This window comes from Vidua macroura, chromosome 15, assembly GCF_024509145.1.
Source record: "Vidua macroura isolate BioBank_ID:100142 chromosome 15, ASM2450914v1, whole genome shotgun sequence".
Taxonomy (NCBI): domain Eukaryota; kingdom Metazoa; phylum Chordata; class Aves; order Passeriformes; family Viduidae; genus Vidua; species Vidua macroura.
In genome coordinates this window covers 18,061,179-18,078,649 of record NC_071585.1, presented here as the reverse complement: position 1 = coordinate 18,078,649, position 17,471 = coordinate 18,061,179, and the positions used below count along the sequence as shown (strand labels likewise).

At 50.9% G+C, this 17,471-nt stretch overlaps 2 protein-coding genes across 3 annotated transcripts; one reads left to right on the top strand and one right to left on the bottom strand.

Annotated features, from left to right (window-relative positions):
* The first annotated feature begins 4,547 nt into the window (after positions 1-4,547).
* Positions 4,548-9,847, top strand: GNPDA1 (glucosamine-6-phosphate deaminase 1). Its single transcript, XM_053991034.1, has 6 exons — positions 4,548-4,977; positions 5,051-5,152; positions 6,657-6,839; positions 7,423-7,607; positions 8,183-8,357; positions 8,627-9,847. The coding sequence occupies exons 1-6, from the start codon at positions 4,854-4,856 to the stop codon at positions 8,722-8,724; spliced, it is 867 nt and encodes a 288-aa protein (XP_053847009.1). The 5' UTR covers positions 4,548-4,853; the 3' UTR covers positions 8,725-9,847.
* Positions 9,848-10,672: 825 nt separating this feature from the next.
* RNF14 (ring finger protein 14) lies at positions 10,673-17,306 on the bottom strand. 2 transcript variants are annotated; one of them, XM_053991029.1, is made up of 9 exons: positions 17,104-17,306; positions 16,080-16,261; positions 15,359-15,510; positions 14,550-15,077; positions 13,635-13,863; positions 12,870-13,042; positions 12,218-12,348; positions 11,537-11,619; positions 10,673-10,841 (listed from the first exon to the last, which is right to left on the bottom strand). In XM_053991029.1, exons 2-8 carry the CDS (start codon positions 16,231-16,233, stop codon positions 11,556-11,558), a joined length of 1,431 nt encoding a protein of 476 aa, XP_053847004.1. In that variant the 5' UTR covers positions 16,234-16,261; positions 17,104-17,306; the 3' UTR covers positions 10,673-10,841; positions 11,537-11,555. The 2 variants fall into 2 exon arrangements, with proteins under 2 accessions (XP_053847004.1, XP_053847005.1); XM_053991030.1 differs by lacking the exon at positions 10,673-10,841 and having other exon boundaries at positions 10,988-11,619; positions 17,093-17,305.
* Between the last annotated feature and the right edge of the window lie 165 nt (positions 17,307-17,471).

Sequence of the window (17,471 nt, the reverse complement as noted above, 5' to 3'; positions counted from 1 at the left end):
AGCCTGGATTCTTTTCTCCCTGTATTTTGCCTTTGAGGGGTAGGGAGTTCATCGATGTCTTAGTGAGATGAATGAACATCCCAGTTCTCATGCTGAAGGAGAGGCAGGAACCGTGAAGGATTTTAGCGATGAATAACCTCAAAGAGTGACTCCTGAGAAATGCTGCAGACACAAGGACGAGGCAGGGTTCTTGCAACACACGTGCCTTTGAAGGAGCTGGAACAAGAGCTGCAGGCACCGACAGACTCTGGTTTCACCTTTCCACAAGACTCTCCATTTGCACTGAGCATTTCCCTGCAGTGAGGAGCTGTCCTGATGACATGCGTGGATTTACTCGCTGCTGAGGTGGGATTACACCCCTAAGTAAGGCTGTGGCAGCAGTGGTAATTAGCTGCACAGTGATTGACTTGGACAACACAGAGACTAAAATAAGATCCAACCTGTGCACGTCCTCAGAGAAGATGCTGGAACGTATCCTGGAGAAATTGTGAAACCATTTGTGCCAAAGCCATTTTGGGGCCAGTGGAGGCAAATCGTGGCCTAATTAGTCCATCTAGTCTGAGCATGACTGACTCCAGAGGGGTAAGGGCAATTTCTTCCAGCTTCTCTCCCTGTATTTATTTTTGTTTTCTAAGGTGGGGAAGCTCAGTAGAAAGATGATGCTGTGGTTACAGCACATGACTGGTTCTGCTTTCATTTCCCAAGTGGTTTGAGGCAAATCACTTCAGGCCTCTGTGTTTTTTGTCTTTTTCTCCAGTACAAAATGTCTTTTCTCCCAGGAGACACTTGAAGCTTGAAGTCATTGATTTTAGTGACTTCCGTACGGGATGTGCTGTGAAAGTATTTGAAAGCAATTGAAAGTATGACAAGTAGTGGAGTGAGTCCTCTGAAATCTTGGAGCTGTACATGTGTTCCTTTAATTACTGTGTACAACTGAGCAATAAAGGGAACACTTTTAATGTGCACTTTGTAATAAATATTGAACACTAAAAGCTAAATAATAAACTTCAAAAGCAGGGCGTGTAAGCTAAACTAGTAAGAACTGAGTAGGACATTAAAGCTAGATCTTTCTTCTAACCTTTTAGTGCTAAATTACCCAATTAAAAAAAAATCAAAATGTTCACATGACAGAAACATTTTGTCATCAACTCAAAAGTACTCCTGTGTCCCTGGAGGCAGAGACACTCCATGTGCAAGAATTGGATTCACAGGGTTTGAATATACATAGATGCCATTTCCCACTGTGGAACAACATCCTGAATTAGAGTTGTACAACAAAGCTGGAGAGATTTGTTAAGGATTTATAAAAGCTGTCTAACAGATGCTCCTCCCCAAAATAATCACTTGGCCACAAAGACTTTTTGTGCTTGGGATCATCTTGTATTTCAATCATCTTTGATCTTTTTGCCCAAAAAAAGCGAAACTGTGGCTGGCCCATCCCTGGAAGTGTCTAAGGCCGGGTTGGATCAGGCTTGGAGCCACCTGGGATGGTGGAATGCTCATGGCAGGGGGTGAAAGTGGATGATCTTCAGGTCCCTTTCCCACCCAAACCCTTCTGTGGCTCTGCGACAGCCCCTGCCCAGGGAAGCTGCCCCACTGCCTCGGAAGCAGCAGGTTCTGCAGGTGTGGGCTCCCTGCGGGGTTCTGGACACGCAGGCAGCTGCAATTTTGGTGTTTATTGCAACAACAAAAGCCACTCGGTCACATGGGGTCTGCTGGAACGAGGAGAGCCCCAGCAAGCCCAGCCACACGTCCCACAGCCGGGTGGAAGCAGTGCCTTGTTCACTGGTGTGGAAAATGATGGCCCAAAAAGCCATGAGTATTGTGGGGAGGAGGAATGAAAACAACAGTGGCATTGAATTGGAAGAATTTCCCAACGGGAGTTCTCTTCCTCTGAAGGCCAGCAGCAGAACTGAGGCGCAGATATGGAGGGATGCAGTGAGCTGTGCTGGATGGTGCACGGGGCAAGCAGAGCTGAGCTCCAAATTGCCTCCACGTAGCGCAGCCAGCTCAGTCCAGCCTGACCTCAGGGGCCCCAGCTCACTGATTTCACCAATGCCCTTTGTTGCTCCACTGTTTCTTCACCCTACTGGAGAAATCACAATTAACCAATGGTTAATTTAACCTTGCTATTCAGGTTAAATCCCTTACTGCTTAGGCTGGCAGTTTTGAACCTGGTGAGGAGTGAGGTCCTGACAGCTTTGTCATGGGAACATTTATCACCTGCAAAATAGGAAGGGACTGGCATGGGTGCTCTCCAGAGCTGCCTGTTCATTTATTGCCCTACACATCGGCTTGTTGTGACCCCAGAAAATCCTAACTAGGACTTGGGTGCTGCTGGGAGAGCTGGGATGTGCGTGGGGCTTGCAGGAAAGAGCAGCTCTCCTCCAGATCTATTATTTCTCCTTTTCTTATAAATTGGGGTCGGAAGGTAAATGGAACATGCTGGAGCAGGAAGAGGTGACTGATGGTGGATATTAAAAAGACTCTTTAATTACAGGATTTGGAGAGAGGATTCTTCATGGAGATAATTTTTAAATTGTTGCTGTTTCAGGAAAAGAATCCCAATGCTCCCAAGCAGTTCCCAAGAGCAAAAGCCCTGGTCTCTGAGCACTGCTGATTCTGATCCCTTCAAGATGGGGCAAAAGAAAATGCTGTGTTTGTTAGAGCTCCCCTATTAAACTTCAACTTCTCCTGAAGAGAAGTGTTTGTTTCCTTCCATCTGCTGCTTTTGCAAGGAAGGAAAATCAGCCTGTTCAGACACCAGGAAGTTCTTCAGCACGGGAACAGCTCGCTGTAAATGCAGGAACAATAACGGGCAGAAATTATCATACCTAAAAATACCCAGCATGCGAGTCACACGCTCAGCCCAGCCCGGAGCAGCTCGGAGGAGCACAGGGTGGATGGAGCGTGTGGATCCACAGGATGTGCTGGGTGTGGGCAGCGCGGGGGCACCTGCCTGGCTCTGCTGCAGTTTTTGCTTTCACCAAAACATGTTTTGCTTTTACGGGGAGCTGTCGGCTCCTCCTGCATCTTTGTGCGCTGCAGCTGCCCAAGCCACTCGCAGGGGAGATGAAAGCCACACCTGTGCAGTCAGAGCCCTCCAACACGTGGATTTCACCGACCCCATCCCCACAACGGCGCTGTGCGAGCAGCTCTGCGGGGGCTGCAAGGCCGACGCCAAAGGCAGCAGCTCTCCACTCGTCCCAGGAGAGGCAGGGCAGGTGAGGTGGAGGCAGGGGATGAGGTGAGGCTGTCCGCAGGCCGCTCTGAGGGCAGACAAAGCCCACAACCCGCAGGTCACCCCGGTTGCTGCCCTAGAGCTCACCGCCGAGGGAAGTCCTTGGTGTCTCCTGCCATCAGTTCCTATGCGGGCCGTGCCTCCAGTATTTGCTTTTCCGAAATTTCCGAGCGCTGGCCGCGTTTCCTGGGTAACGCCGAGCGAGCCGCCCAGGGCTCTTTGGGGAGTGGCGGTGCCGGTGCTCTCTCCGTGCCGAGCCCTGCAGCAGTTTTGGCTTTGCACACAGAATCTGCACTTGTGCCACAGTAGGGGTGATGGGAGAACTCCCAGGGTGTGTGTGCAGGTCAGGTGTGCGCTCACCAGGTGTCCTTCGTGCCGGCAGCATCCTGGAGAAAGGACTGAAGCAGCTCCAGGATGGGAAGGGTCCAGACCTCGGCCAGGTCCCCATGCCCCCCATCCCAGCGGGGCACAGCCCCCGCTCAGCCCAGCACCTCGGTGCTGTGCCTCTGAACCCTCCTCTGCCGTGATTCCTGCCACGGGTCTGTCGCACCGAAACGGCCCCGATGGCACAAGTGAGGAGCTGTGTCCCACAGAGCCAGAGCCCAGGCTGCCCTGCCCTGCGGGAGAGCCGGGAATGTCGCTGCTGCCAGCAGCTCACCCAACAGCGGCCACCGAGACACCTGCCCGTGGGCTGGCACTGCTCAGGGAAACACACGGCCATGGAATTTATTTAGTCTCTGTGGCCTAAAACTCTTCCCGTGTCTGCCCACAGCCCGCCACACCCATCATTCCCGTCCCGACGCAAACCAAGGGCTCTCCAGGAAGAGACAATGCCGGGAGCACTGGTTCTAGCCAGCTCATTTAAATTATTAAAATGAGAAGTAACTGCATGGGCTGCATCCCAGCAAAGCAATTTGTAGCTCATTCTTTCTTCTGATGAAAATGAAAATCGGTCTAACTTTGAAGTAAGAGCTTTGTATCCCAACAATGAGCCAAGCCTGTGCAAGGAGAGGTCGGGCACATTTTCATGAGAGCTTGAAGGCAGCTGGAGCAACAGCAGGAAGGTGTTTTGGGGATACCATGTGCCAGGAGCAAGGACACACAGAGATCATGGTCTCTGCATCCCGCAGAACGACCCCAACATGGCCCAAAGTGAGTCCCTGCAGAACAGTTCAAGCGTGAGAACAGCTCGTTTTGGTGGAACAAGGCTGGGAGATTCGCTTTAGGGCTGAAAAGCTGAAGGACAAGTCAGGCGGATCCGTGCTGCGATGGTGACACTCCAGCAGAACCACATCGGGATATTTCCGGCCGCCTCAATGTAGCTGGAGGAAGCATTGCTTCCCACGGCTGTGCCTGGCCGTGCGGGGACGCTCCCCGCGCAGCGCGGGGCAGCCGCAGCGCCTCGCTCCCGCCGCGCTCCGCCAGCCCCAGCTCGGCGGGGCCGGGCCCGGCGCTCCCCGCCCACCCGCGGAAGTGATCCCGGGCAGGGCGAGCCGGGAGGAAGCGGAGGTTCCGGACAGAGGCGATCCGCGGAGGCGGCGGCGATCGCGGGCAGAGGCGGTCCGGGAGGCAGCGGCGATCCCCGGCGAAGGCGCTCCCGGGCGGCCCCAGCATGAAGCTCATCATCCTGGAGAATTACTCGCAGGCCAGCGAGTGGGCGGCCAAGTACATCCGCAACCGCATCGTGCAGTTCGGGCCCGGCCCCGGGCGCTTCTTCACGCTGGGGCTGCCCACAGGTGGGTGCCGGGGGGCGGCCGGGCCGGGGCCGAGCGAGGGCCCTGCCCCGGCTGAGGCGGCCGCTCCCCGCAGGCAGCACCCCGCTGGGCTGCTACAGCAAACTGGTGGAGTATTACCGCAACGGGGACCTCTCCTTCAAGTACGTGAAGACCTTCAACATGGACGAGTACGTGGGTGAGTGCCGCAGCCACCTGTCCTGTCGCCTTTGTCCCTGCCCGGGAGCTGCTGGGCCCTTATCCCGGCAGAGCCTGGCGGTGCCCGAAATCCACCTGTGCAGGTAAGATGGACAACATTTCACGGAGTTACAGCACCAACATTTCACAGAGTTACAGCACCAACATTTCACAGAGTTACAGCACCAGCATTTTGGAGTTACAGCACCAGCATTTTAGAGTTACAGCACCAACATTTCACAGAGTTGCAGCACCAGCATTTTAGAGTTACAGCACCAACATTTCGGAGTTACAGCACCAACATTTCACGGAGTTACAGCACCAACATTTCACAGAGTTACAGCACCAACATTTCGGAGTTACAGCACCAACATTTTAGAGTTACAGCACCAACATTTTGGAGTTACAGCACCAACATTTCACGGAGTTACAGCACCAACATTTTAGAGTTACAGCACCAATATTTCACAGACTTACAGCACCAACATTTCAGAGTTACAGCACCAGCATTTTGGAGTTACAGCACCAACATTTCACAGAGTTACAGCATCAGTTAGCACGGAGAAGAGCTCTGAGGTCATCCAGCCTGACCCCACACCCAGTGTCAGCTGAACCATGGCTCTGAGTGCCACATCCAGTCTTTCCTTCAACACCTCCAGGGAATGAGCAAGGGGGGATAATTTGAAAACCTATGGAAGAAATTTGAAATGTTTCCACAGGTTTGAAAACGCATGGACAAAACTGGATGCTGGGTGTTGCCCGGTATTGCACACACTATCACAGACACTGCTGTGTGTTAGCTGCACTCAGGTACTGACCAGGCAAGGAGCAGTTTATCACTGCAGGCTCAGCGTGCAGCATTACCTTCCACCTTTGCTCTGGGATTATAAAGGTCCCTTGCAAAGACCACTGTGTTCCCTGAGTGCCCTCTGGTATCTCCTGCTGAGATAGCAAAGTTATGCCATTTCTGAAGTCATGGTGAAACAGTCTCCTCAGAAGAAATAGATCCAAAGGTGAAAAACATACAAGCTAAATATTTGCTACTGCTAATTTTATCCTGGTCAAGAGGGTTTTTTTTTTTTTCTGTGAATAATCCCAATCAAGCAGCATTAGGGAATAAGCAGTCCAGTGTGGGTTTACAGCATTTAAGGGGGGCAAATATGCAATAATTATACAGTAATTATTATTTCCCAGACTTCTGCACAGTTTTTTAGTAATTCTTACTAATATGAAATGGGAAAAGGGCCAAAAAGGTACTGAGAGATGAGGCACAGCACACACCTGCTTTTTGAACATCTGTTGAATGTTAATATGGGCTTGTATCTTACAGGAGCTGAGTTTAATTCTAGTATTTAGGGAAATAAAAACAACTCTGAAAGCTGAGGGTTTGACAAAGGACAGAGAGAGCAGTGCTCTGTCCCCAAAGCCAGTGCAGGGGTGTGGAAGTGCTTTGTTATGGGTGATACTGTTCCACTTGGCCTCAGTCCTGCGTGTTCTGTTACCAGGCCTCCCGAAGGATCACCCAGAAAGTTACCATTCCTTCATGTGGAATAACTTCTTCAAGCACATTGACATCTCACCAGAAAACGTCCACATCTTGGATGGAAACGCCCCTGATCTCCAGGCAGAGTGCGATGCATTTGAGGAGAAAATCAAAGCAGCTGGAGGCGTCGAGCTCTTTGTTGGAGGTGAGAACCCGAGAGCAGCAGCCTCTAAACCCTGTCCCAGAGCTGTGCCTGTCCTCCCCAGCTCTCATTTATTGCCAGGATTGTTCACTTTCAGTGCATTTGCAGTGAAATCCACCCCACGGTCCGTGGCCCTGGGCACTGCAGTGTCCTGGCAGCCTTGTCTCCCCACCTACACTCCCAGCTTTAGAGCTTTCAGTGCAGTCAGTGAATTGTTCAGGAAGTGTTGGAAGGAGAAATGGGAAGGGCTAGAACTGTACAAATATGAGGTATTTATCAATTGTCAGTGGCAACAGGAAACTGCTGGGAGTAGCTTTTCCCACACCAGCTCTTCCCATCAGTTTGCCATAAGGTTCTGCCACCTCCTTTGCTCTGTTGTTGTCCCAGTGCAATCAGGGCATTGTCCGGTGGCTCCTGAGGGGGCCCTTGCTGTTGTTCCTGGCAGACACAAATCTGAGCTGGAGCAGAGGAACTGCAGGGGTTTTTCTCAGCTCTGTGTTCCCAGGAGCACTGCCTGTGCTTCTCCTGGGAGAGCTGCTGGCTCTGCTGCCACAGCTGAGCCTGTGCTGACGCTGTCCCTGTCCAGGTATCGGCCCCGACGGTCACATCGCCTTCAACGAGCCGGGATCCAGTCTGGTGTCCAGGACACGAGTGAAGACCTTGGCCATGGACACCATCCTGGCCAATGCCAGGTTCTTTGATGGTGACCTCTCCAAGGTGCCCACCATGGCTTTGACAGTTGGAGTAGGCACTGTCATGGATGCCAGAGAGGTGAGGAAATAAGAAGTTGCTTCCTGCAGTCCCTCTGGAGCAGCCAAAGGTTATCCTGTTATAGAGCAGCCACGTGTCCTCTGGTGTAGGGTATTCCTGCCACAGAATGCCTGATCCTCCTGTCCTCTGGCATCCTGCAACACCATGGAGAGGCTCTTGCTCTGTCTCTGCTGGCACTTGTGTTTGTGTAACCCTGCAGCAGCTGTTCCCCCAGGGAGCCAGGAAGGTTTGGGAGGGTGTCTTTGGTTAGGAATCTCACCTGGAGAGTAACAGCAGAAATCAGCTTGAGTTGATGTGACAGGTCATGAAAACTGTGTGGGACCACTTTTACTGGAGTCTATTCTTGATCTACACTTGCTAAATCTCAGTGTGCAGGTGCCCAAAGGATCATTGCAGTGACCCACCAGGCTGTGATTTCGCTGAGAGCTGAAGCAGCCAGAGCAGCAGCAGCACAGAGAAGTGGCTGTGGGGAGGGTGACATGGGTGTCCCCATTCTCAGCTTGGCAGGGTGTGGTTGGGCTCTCCCTGAGCCCGTGCCAGGCCCTGACTGCCCCTCTCTGTGTCTGGGGGTGCAGGTGATGATCCTGATCACAGGAGCCCACAAAGCCTTTGCTCTGTACAAAGCCATCGAGGACGGCGTCAACCACATGTGGACGGTGTCGGCCTTCCAGCAGCACCCCAACACCGTGTTCGTGTGCGACGAGGACACCACGCTGGAGCTCAAAGTCAAAACAGTGAAATACTTCAAAGGTGAATGTTTGACCAGGCCAGGCAGCTGTTCTGTTACATTTTTAGGAGCCACGAGCCATGCTTTGCAAAGGTGTTGCTGTATAAGTAACTCCCAAAGGAGTGCATTCCTTAAATATACCACAGTAGTACGTGTGAAGATAAATGCTTAATGCTTGCTGTGGAAGCAAAGGCACAAGGACAACAGTAATGTCTAATTCCATTAGCATCCAATGAAGGAGAACTTTCCTTTATTATGTCTACTTAAACTGCCTTTTGACTCTCTCCATCAGGTTTAATGCTGGTTCACAACAAGCTCGTGGAGCCCTTGTACAGCATGAAGGAGATGGGAGCAGAGAGGAGCCAGCCCAAGAAGCCATACAGTGATTAATGTGCTGGGGCAGTGCTGAACCAGCTGCTGAAAACAGCTGGGACAAAAGGCAGAAACTGATCTCATATTTGTTCTTAAATTAGCTGAATGATCATATGGTTCCTTCTCTCCATTGAAGAGACAGATGCCAGACACCTGCCTTAATTAACCAAAGGAGGATGGGATCCAGTGTTCTGTGTTCCACAAACTTTTGCCACCAACTCATTCTCTGAAGGAAATGAAGAATGAATTGTTCTGTGAACTGACTGTAATCACAGACTGAAGGCTGCAGAACTGAAATGTGAGGATAAATGAAAAGTACAATGTTACAGAAACAAGTGGGTGATAACTTTGGGGTGTATTCCTTGAATTAGGACAAGTGTCTCTGTTATTCCTTCCTCCTCCATGAAACGCTCTTACATTAGAATCCTGGAAAAGAGGATTGTCCAGCTGGAGAAGGGAAAGCCACAGCCAGGAGAAGGCAGCAAGAAGATGGAGCTGGGGGAAAGAAGAGAAGGGACAGTGGGGTGGGAGACACGATGCTCTCGCTGGAGAGGATAAAACCCCACTGTGGGAACAGAAAAGCAGTGGGACAGGCTCCCCGTGGCTTTGCAGGCTCTCTCCTTAGGAGCTTGCCAGGAACTGACTGGATAAAGCCCTGGCTGAGCCCTGCTTTGAGCCACTGTAGGACTTGGGACCCCTCAGCAGAAGAGGCTCCAGCAGCATCCCCAACACGGGGTCCATGGTGCAGCTCAGGCACCTGAGGATGTCACTGCTGTCACACACAAAGCCCTTGTTCATGTTCAGGCCCAGCTATGATTTGCTATGCCTGGTGCTCTCTCTTCTCCAGGATTTTCCATTTCTCTGAGGAAATGCCAAACCAGCCCCAAAGGAAACACTCTGTTCCCACTGGCTTCAGCCCCTGTTTAATTACAGACACCCCACACAGGTGAACAACAGCCAAGACCCCACCAGTTCTGAAATGTGATTCCTGGGATTTCTGTCCAATGCTCTCACACGAGGGGCAAGAAAACTGGGCAACATTTATTTTCTTTATACAGAAGTTTTGTAAGTTGTTGATCTGTAATGTAACTTTCTTCACTAAATGTCTTTTAATTTTTTTAAATGGTGACATTTGGCTGTATCTGGTGCTCGGTCTCAGTGTGGTCATAGTAGCAAAGCAGTTCTGGAGGCAGTTTGGTGGGAAGAGCTCCTGCTGCTCGCCCTTCCTTGCCCAGTGTTTGCTGGCAGGTGTTCCTCTGAGGGAAAAGCAGGGCCCTCGGGGTGGGAGGGCACTCTGCATGCGTTAAATCCCATGAGCAGAACACATCCCTGCCAGCTCCAGGTGGGGGCTCCGGGCTGTCCCATTCCCAGGAGCACCTGGGCACACCTGTGCTGCCAAATCCATGCCAGAAGGAAGACAATCAGGGACACTGCATTTTCCATCTTAAAGTGAATTTAGTGCACGTGAAAGGTGCAGGAAAAACAACTCAAACCACCCACAACATACACTTTGCCTACACACTGACCTAGAGATTCAGCTGAGGTGAGATTTGCTCTTCCTTCCATGTTTTTAATCTCTGTGCCAGTTCCAACAGTGCAGACTCCTCCTCTGCACAGGGAACTGAAGCACCACTTGTTTTGGCCACACACCACAGCATAAATTTATTAACTCTCAGTCTGAACTGAGTGAGCTGTGATCACACACAATTCCTGAGGAGTCTCAGCTCCAGAGCTTTCCATCCAGGCCTTACTGCTCTTGAACACAGCACATGCAGCTTTAGTTTCCAAATAAACTTTTAGACTGTTCTGCAAGTGGAAAAACTCGTAAAAAAATCAGTGTTTGCCTCCAGTAATCACCTTCATACTCAAAACCACTTGCTGAGATTTTAGGGGAAACAATTTGGTTACTGAAATAATTTGAAGTGCAAAACCAGTGGAAATAAAGGATCTAGTCCAGAAGCAAAAGTATCAACCATCAAATTTCTTATACGAAGAGTTAATAAAAAATAAATTACTTCATCAACTGAGAACACAAGGTAATTGTCAGTATCTTGAAGAATTCAAGTTCATCTCTTCCTGATACTTTTCACCCTCTCACTGGTCACATCCTCAGCTCAATGCCTTGGCACTCATCCCTGCCAAAACAAGGACAGGCAACGTGAGGGAATCCAACAGCAACACAGGGAGTCACCAGCCTCACAGGAATCCCTGGAAAAGGCTGTTGGTCATTTTCTGCCCAAGCTCTCAGGGATGCAAAGGCTCAGGCACAGCAGCCAACAAGAGGGGTTGGGGATAATCAGCTTTAATGTCATTAGAAAGTACCAGTGACAGAGCCAGGAGCTGCTTTTCAGAGAAGCACATCAGGAAACTCATAAGAGCAACAAACTTTGTTGCTGAATAAGGAAGAAATTTCTGTATTGTATCAGAAAACTCCCCCAGTCCAAGCAGCTCCAGAGAGAGCACTACAGCTCCACCAAAGCACCCCAAACCCCACAATATTCATGAGCCAAAGGTCACTGTCCCTAAAGGAAACCCCCAAAATACTTCCAGGATTTCAGGCTTCAGTTTTGTCTGTTGGCTTTTAAAAAAGGGGCACCTCTTTATATATTTTTTTCCAATGTTTTTCCAGTTTCTGACTTTAATAATGGACATGTTTGTTTGGACATTCCATGATGATCCTGATCCCAGGATGGGGAAAAGGTCTCCTTTGGTTTTGGCAAGAGGCTCTGAGGTGTGAGCGTCCTGCAGTGCAGTTACCACTCTTCTGTCACACAATGGAAGTGAAAAGCAAACAAAGGACACAAAAAGCATCTCTCTCTGGTTTGTTCACCTTTTGGTGCTGGAGGAAGCTACTGAGCATTATCTTCCCCTTCCCAGAACTCCCCATCGTCGATGTGCATGGCTTGAAACAATCTGCAAGACAGAAAATCAGCGATATTAGGGCGTAAAAAAAAGTCAAATATGTTAAAAAAATTATCACCCTAAATGCAACAACAGTACAGCAAATTCCCTTGCTTTTTTCAGTATCACAAACCACCACCTGTGCCCTGTGGAAGGGACAAGAGAGGCTGCCATTGTCCCCCTGGTGTGACCTGCCTGTCACCTGTCCCACAGCAGCACCTCTGTCCCTTGGCTCATCCCCAAGGGAATGTCAGGCAAATCTGCAGCTCCTTGGAGCAGCTCTTCCCCAAATCCTCGAGCTGCTCCTGAGCATTGGCAGGGAAGCACTTCCCTGCAGGCTGTGGCAGCACAGAAAGGCTGAGGTCATGACCTGACCAAAAAAATCAGGAATAGGCTCAGAAGACTCCTCCAGAATTTTAAACCTGAAGCTCTTCAAAAGCAAAACCATATTCTGAAATCACTCCTCATTTTTACTGTTAGTGCAAATATTTGAGAGGAGACACTGTGTCTTAAACTGTAGCTACAAATTTCAGGAAAGAATCTGGGAGAGACTGTAAGGAAAAGTAGCCAATAGGTGTTGGAGCAGTGGAGGGGCCCCTGAAGCACCGACCTGTTGAAGCAGGGGGAGGAGGGGTCGTTGAAGTGCCGGTAGGGGTTGGCCCGGGACAGGGAGCCCATGCAGAGCCAGCAGAAATACTGCATGCACCCTGTGCACGTCATCTTGTTACAGCCATCCAGTTTCTGGGGGAAAAACCAAGAAATGGTGGTAACAGAGCCCCACTGTGGCAGGCCTCAGTGCCTCTCTGCCAACAGCCCCCAGAACCACAGCACAGTGAGCACGATCCCCCCTGGCTCCACCACACACTGGTATTTTCACTGGCAGCTGGAATCCCAGCACTGCAAATTGGTTATAATACTAAAAATACTGGAAATTAGTCGTTTTCTGAAGCTGGATTGATTTCCAGCTCTAGTGTGAGCCAGAGGTAGCCTGAAAAACCAGGAAAACAAAAGGATTCATACAGATCCAGAGTCAGCCTGGATGTGTTTAGTGTGGGAGCCTGACCACCAGTCATTGTTTGTACTCCAGTCCTTGGGATCCACAAATATCACCTCGCCTCCTTTTCCATGCCACACAGAAATGGAAAGTTCTCTTAGTATTTCCTAGAGATTTCCTCTCCCTAGAGACTCCAACACACCCAGAACTGCCTCCTTGTGAGTTATTTTCTGTTCCACGATTCCCCAGCCTTTCCTTCCTCACTCACCTCGATGTGGGTCCCACAGCAAGGACAAGACTTGGAGTTCTTTTCCAGCCATTCCTTACTCTCCATCTCCTCCAAGGCTTTCTGAATCACTCTCTTGCCATAGCGTTGTTCCAAAAATCTTTTATTTGCCTCATCTGCTTCTAAATACTCATTCCTCAAATCCATTAATTTCTCTGGGGGGCAAAATCAAACCAAACCAAACAGCTTTAGTAAGATATCAGATACAGAAGTCCAGCTAATTGCAGCACAAAGATTCTCAAAGAACAATAATGTCATTAATTAAAAAGCAAGAAAACTATTAAAATATATAAGATGATAATATTAAAACCAAAACTCTGCCTCAAAATTCAGCAGTTTTACCCTGTTTTATTATAAAAGAGATCTGTTGATGGAATTAGAACAATGTAAAATGAACTAAAAATTGAGGGTTTTTTTCTGACTATATATTTAATGAAATTCTGTCACAGTATTTTAAGGCCAGAGAGAGAAGCCTCCACCTGATTCCAGAATTAACTCTGACAATACAAATAAAAATATAAAGGAATTCTTCCCCTGCTACAGCCTCTCAGCATTTGACAACCAGCAGTTTAGGGAGCTCCTGAGCTGAGGAGTCTCACCAAAGGAATATTGAATTGCCAGCAACTGCCCTCCTTCAAATGAGCGCACCTTTCAGAAAGCTCAGAAAGCCCTGGCCCAACTTGGGACTTTTCCACCCAAGATTTAGCTGTGTGTGGGTGACTGTGGGGCCCAGGGGAGGCGACTCACCTGCAGTGACCTTGCAGGGGGACACCCCATGGTAAGTCATCTTGCAGACGGTGCAGAAGGCGTAGTTGCAGCAGGAGCAGATGCCCATGGTGCAGCCGGGCTCCTGCATCACGGGGGTCTGGCAGCTGGGCCGGGGGCAATAAACCACGTCAGCCATCAGGTCCAGGCTGGACTGCAGCAGCAGGCGGTCGTAGCGGGCAAACAGCTCCTCCCCAACCAGCTCCTTCACCTGCCAACACAGCCCATGCAGGCAACAAACCTTCACCCACACGCACCCAGGCCCTGGCACAGGTGCCCAGAGCAGCTGGGGCTGCCCCCGGATCCCTGGCAGTGCCCAAGGCCTGGCTGGATGGGTTTGGAGCAGCCTGGGACAGTGGAAGGTGTCCTTGCCATGGCACTGGATGAGCTTTATGGTCCCTTCCAACCCAAACCACTCTGGGATTCCCTGATGCCTTGCATCTGTAATTCTGAGCCTGCTGCAGCAACAAACAGCAAGTCACTGAAAACATACCAAGAGCTGGGATGAATCCACTTTAGATTCTCCAAAAGGTCACAGAGGGTCAGGGATCTGCTCCCAGGGAACAGGGACAGGAGGAGAGGGAACGGCCTCAGGCTGGGCCAGGGCAGGCTCAGGGTGGACATCAGCAGGAATTTCCCCATGGAAAGGGTGCTCAGGCACTGGAACTGCCCAGGGAGGTTTGGATCCCCATCCCTGGAGGTGTCCAAGGAAGTGGCACTTCCTGACACGGTTTAGTGGCATGGTGAGACTGAGTCAAAGGCTGAACTTGGTGACCTTGGAGGTCTTTTCTGACCTAAATGACTCTGTGACTGCCAATGTCCAGCATGCAGGGCCACAGCCAGGCCCTGAACTCGGGTTGGGTTCCAGAGCTCCCAGCCCCTGTGCATGGGAATTACCTGGCCTGGAGTGGCGACAGAAGAACACTTGGGCTCGGGGCAGTTGAGGCAGTGCACCTGTCCATCCCTGATCTGGATTTCAAAGTAGTCCTTCAGGCAGGCCTTGCAGTACACGTGGCTGCACTCGGTGAGGTGCATGCACTCACTGCCCAGCTTCTCACAGAAGCAGATACTGCACGAGTACATCTTACTGTTAAAGCACTTCCTCCTCTGGGCCTGGTCGAAGTCCAAGATCTCCCTGACCAGACTGGACAAGGACTCCACATCCTGCACAGCCCTGGCATCCACGATTTCTGCCTCAGCTGTGGCAGAGCCTGTGGCACCCCCACAGTCCTTCCCAGCCTCGAGGGGCCCCGCTGGTGTCCGGCCCTGCCCCTTCCCCTGAGGGCACATTTTCAGCTCATATGGCGATGAGATATTCAGGTAATTCAGTGTTTCCTCCTTCAGAAACTGCATCCAGGCAAAGAGCACCACACAGCCTCGGTTCTCTTCCCACACGTTGTCCAAGTGCTTGCAAAGAGCGCTGAGCTGGGAAAGAACAAACAATTCCCGATTTCAGTAAGTTTGTAACTCCTCACTGGGCTCCTCCCCTCACACAGTCCTCAGTGCAAACGTTGATTTCAGATTCAGCAGTTTTCATGCTGAATAAAATAGTTCTCACAGATGCAAGTTTTCTTTCTTCAGAATAGTACTCAAATGAAAACCAGCAAGAGACAAAGAGCCAACTGAGGAGCTTGGTTATTTTACTTTGCTTAACTGTTAATTATTAACTTACTCAGCAGTCAAAATGTAAAAAATCCTCTGCAAACCTGGGCCTGGGAGAGCCATTTCCCACTGAGGGTGAACACGGGCGGGGAGGTCGATGGGTAGTCGGGTGGGAGCTCGAAATTCAGCACGAGGGGAGGCAGGAAGCACACGGAGTACTCGAAGCCACTGCTCTGGAGGCTCTCTGTGGAACTGCCTGAGCCAGTGGGAGAAATAGCAGAAAAATGAAAATGAACCAACTGCTGCTGCTTCTGACAGCACCCAATGTCTGTTAATTTGATGTATTTCTGGGGTTAAAACTGTTTGTTCCACCCTAAACAACAAAACTCTCAGTGCAGTAAAATGTCAAGGGTTGGAGGTCTGTGATTAAAGCAGTTAAACAGCAGCACTGTGAAACGTCAGATTCTGCACAAACCAGGAGCCTGGAAACACATATCACTGGGGGAATATTCATAATAAATATGAATAAATAAAGAAACTTAATAATAAATAAAGAAACTTAATAATAAATAAAGAAACATAATAAATATGAATAAATAAAGAAACTTAATTATTCTGAAGAAGTGCTGTTTCTCATCTGTGATTTTGAAGTTTACTGAGGACGTCCTGTGCACGAGGATTAAACTGCTCAAACACAATCCCCAAGGAGCAGAGCAGAGGGTGAGCCACAGCTCTGTGCAGTCACTGCTCCCTCAGGTCACTCCCCAACAACCACCTGAGCTTGGTAAAGCCTCCCTTGGGATAACACAAAACATCTCAACTCACCCCTCACAAAAATTTTGAAGTCTTGAGGCAACTCCAGACAAATTCTTGTTTCTCCTCCTTGGGCAGACTCTGCTCTCTTAAACTCATCCTCATCGTAGATGCTGGCCAGAGCCAGCAGCTCGTCCTCCTGAGCCTCCTTGTCCTCTGAAGACATTTAACTTTTCTGTAGAGTTGCCACCACTCTGCAACATCAACCAAGTTAATGCATCCAATTCAAATTATCAGTTTGAGGCAGCTATTTTATAGCATAGTAAACTTTAGAAAAACCCAGGTAACCAATCTAAAACAATGTGAAATATAATTAGGTATTGTACAGGTTGAAAAAAAAAATACTGGTAGCTTTATAAAATTTTTTAAAATGCCCAACAGAATATTGAAAAGTCAGAAAGCAAACTGTGTGTTATTAGGTAAAGACAGCTGTAAGGGGGGAAATAACGAAATATGGAGATGGCACAGGTGACACAGGGACATTTCACTGATGTATGGAAGAAAACTGATCCCCCAAAAAACACAGGAAAATTAATTAGTAACAGTAGCTCCAGTGCTGTAATGCAAACAGGGAAACAGTCCCATTTGTGATTGAAAATACCACAAAAAGGTTCAAATCCTGCACAGGCATCTTGTAGACGCACTCAGCTCTACATTTGGGGACATAAAGCCAGTTTGCTGAGTTGGCTTTCGAGTCAGAGCGGCGCGGAGGCAGAGCCGGGGAGCCGCTCCCTGAGCGCCCATCCCCGCAGGGCCGGCCGCTGCTGCTCCCTCAGGGCACGGCGCTGCCGAGGCCCGCGGCCGCCGCGGACAAACACCCCCACCACGGGCTCGGGGTCAGAGTCCCCTCGGTGCCCCCGTGCCCGACGGCTCGCCCAGGGCTTGGGGCTCATGTCCAGCCGCAGGAGCAGTGACGGAGCAGCGGGGCCGGGCCCGAGCCCCGCGCTCCAGGCCCAGCTCCCCGCGGCTATGGCGGCTCCGGCCGCTGCCACCGCCCGGCCCGGCCCCCCTCACCCGCTCCTCACCCGCTCCTCACCGGGGCAGCCGCGGCCGGGCCGCGCGGGCCGGGGACAGCGAGGGGGACCCGGCCCTGCCCCTCGCGGAGCGGCGGCGGGGAGGGACGGGAAGGGAGAGCACGGGAAGGGAAGGGAATGGAAGGGACGGGAAGCGCCGGCGGGCGGAGGAGGCGCCGGCCCGGCCCCGCAGCTCCCCCGGCGGCCGGGAGGGCCCGGCCGGCCCAGCCCGGGGTGCTCGGTGCCGCTGCGGGCCCCGCCTGCCGCCCCTGCCGGCACCGAGCGGGCGCGTCCAGCAGCGGTGCTCGGGCACCGAGCGGGCTCCCGCGGGAAGGGGCACGGCGGGAGCGCTGGGGTGCCTGTGCAGGGGCAGGAGCTGGACCCACTGAGC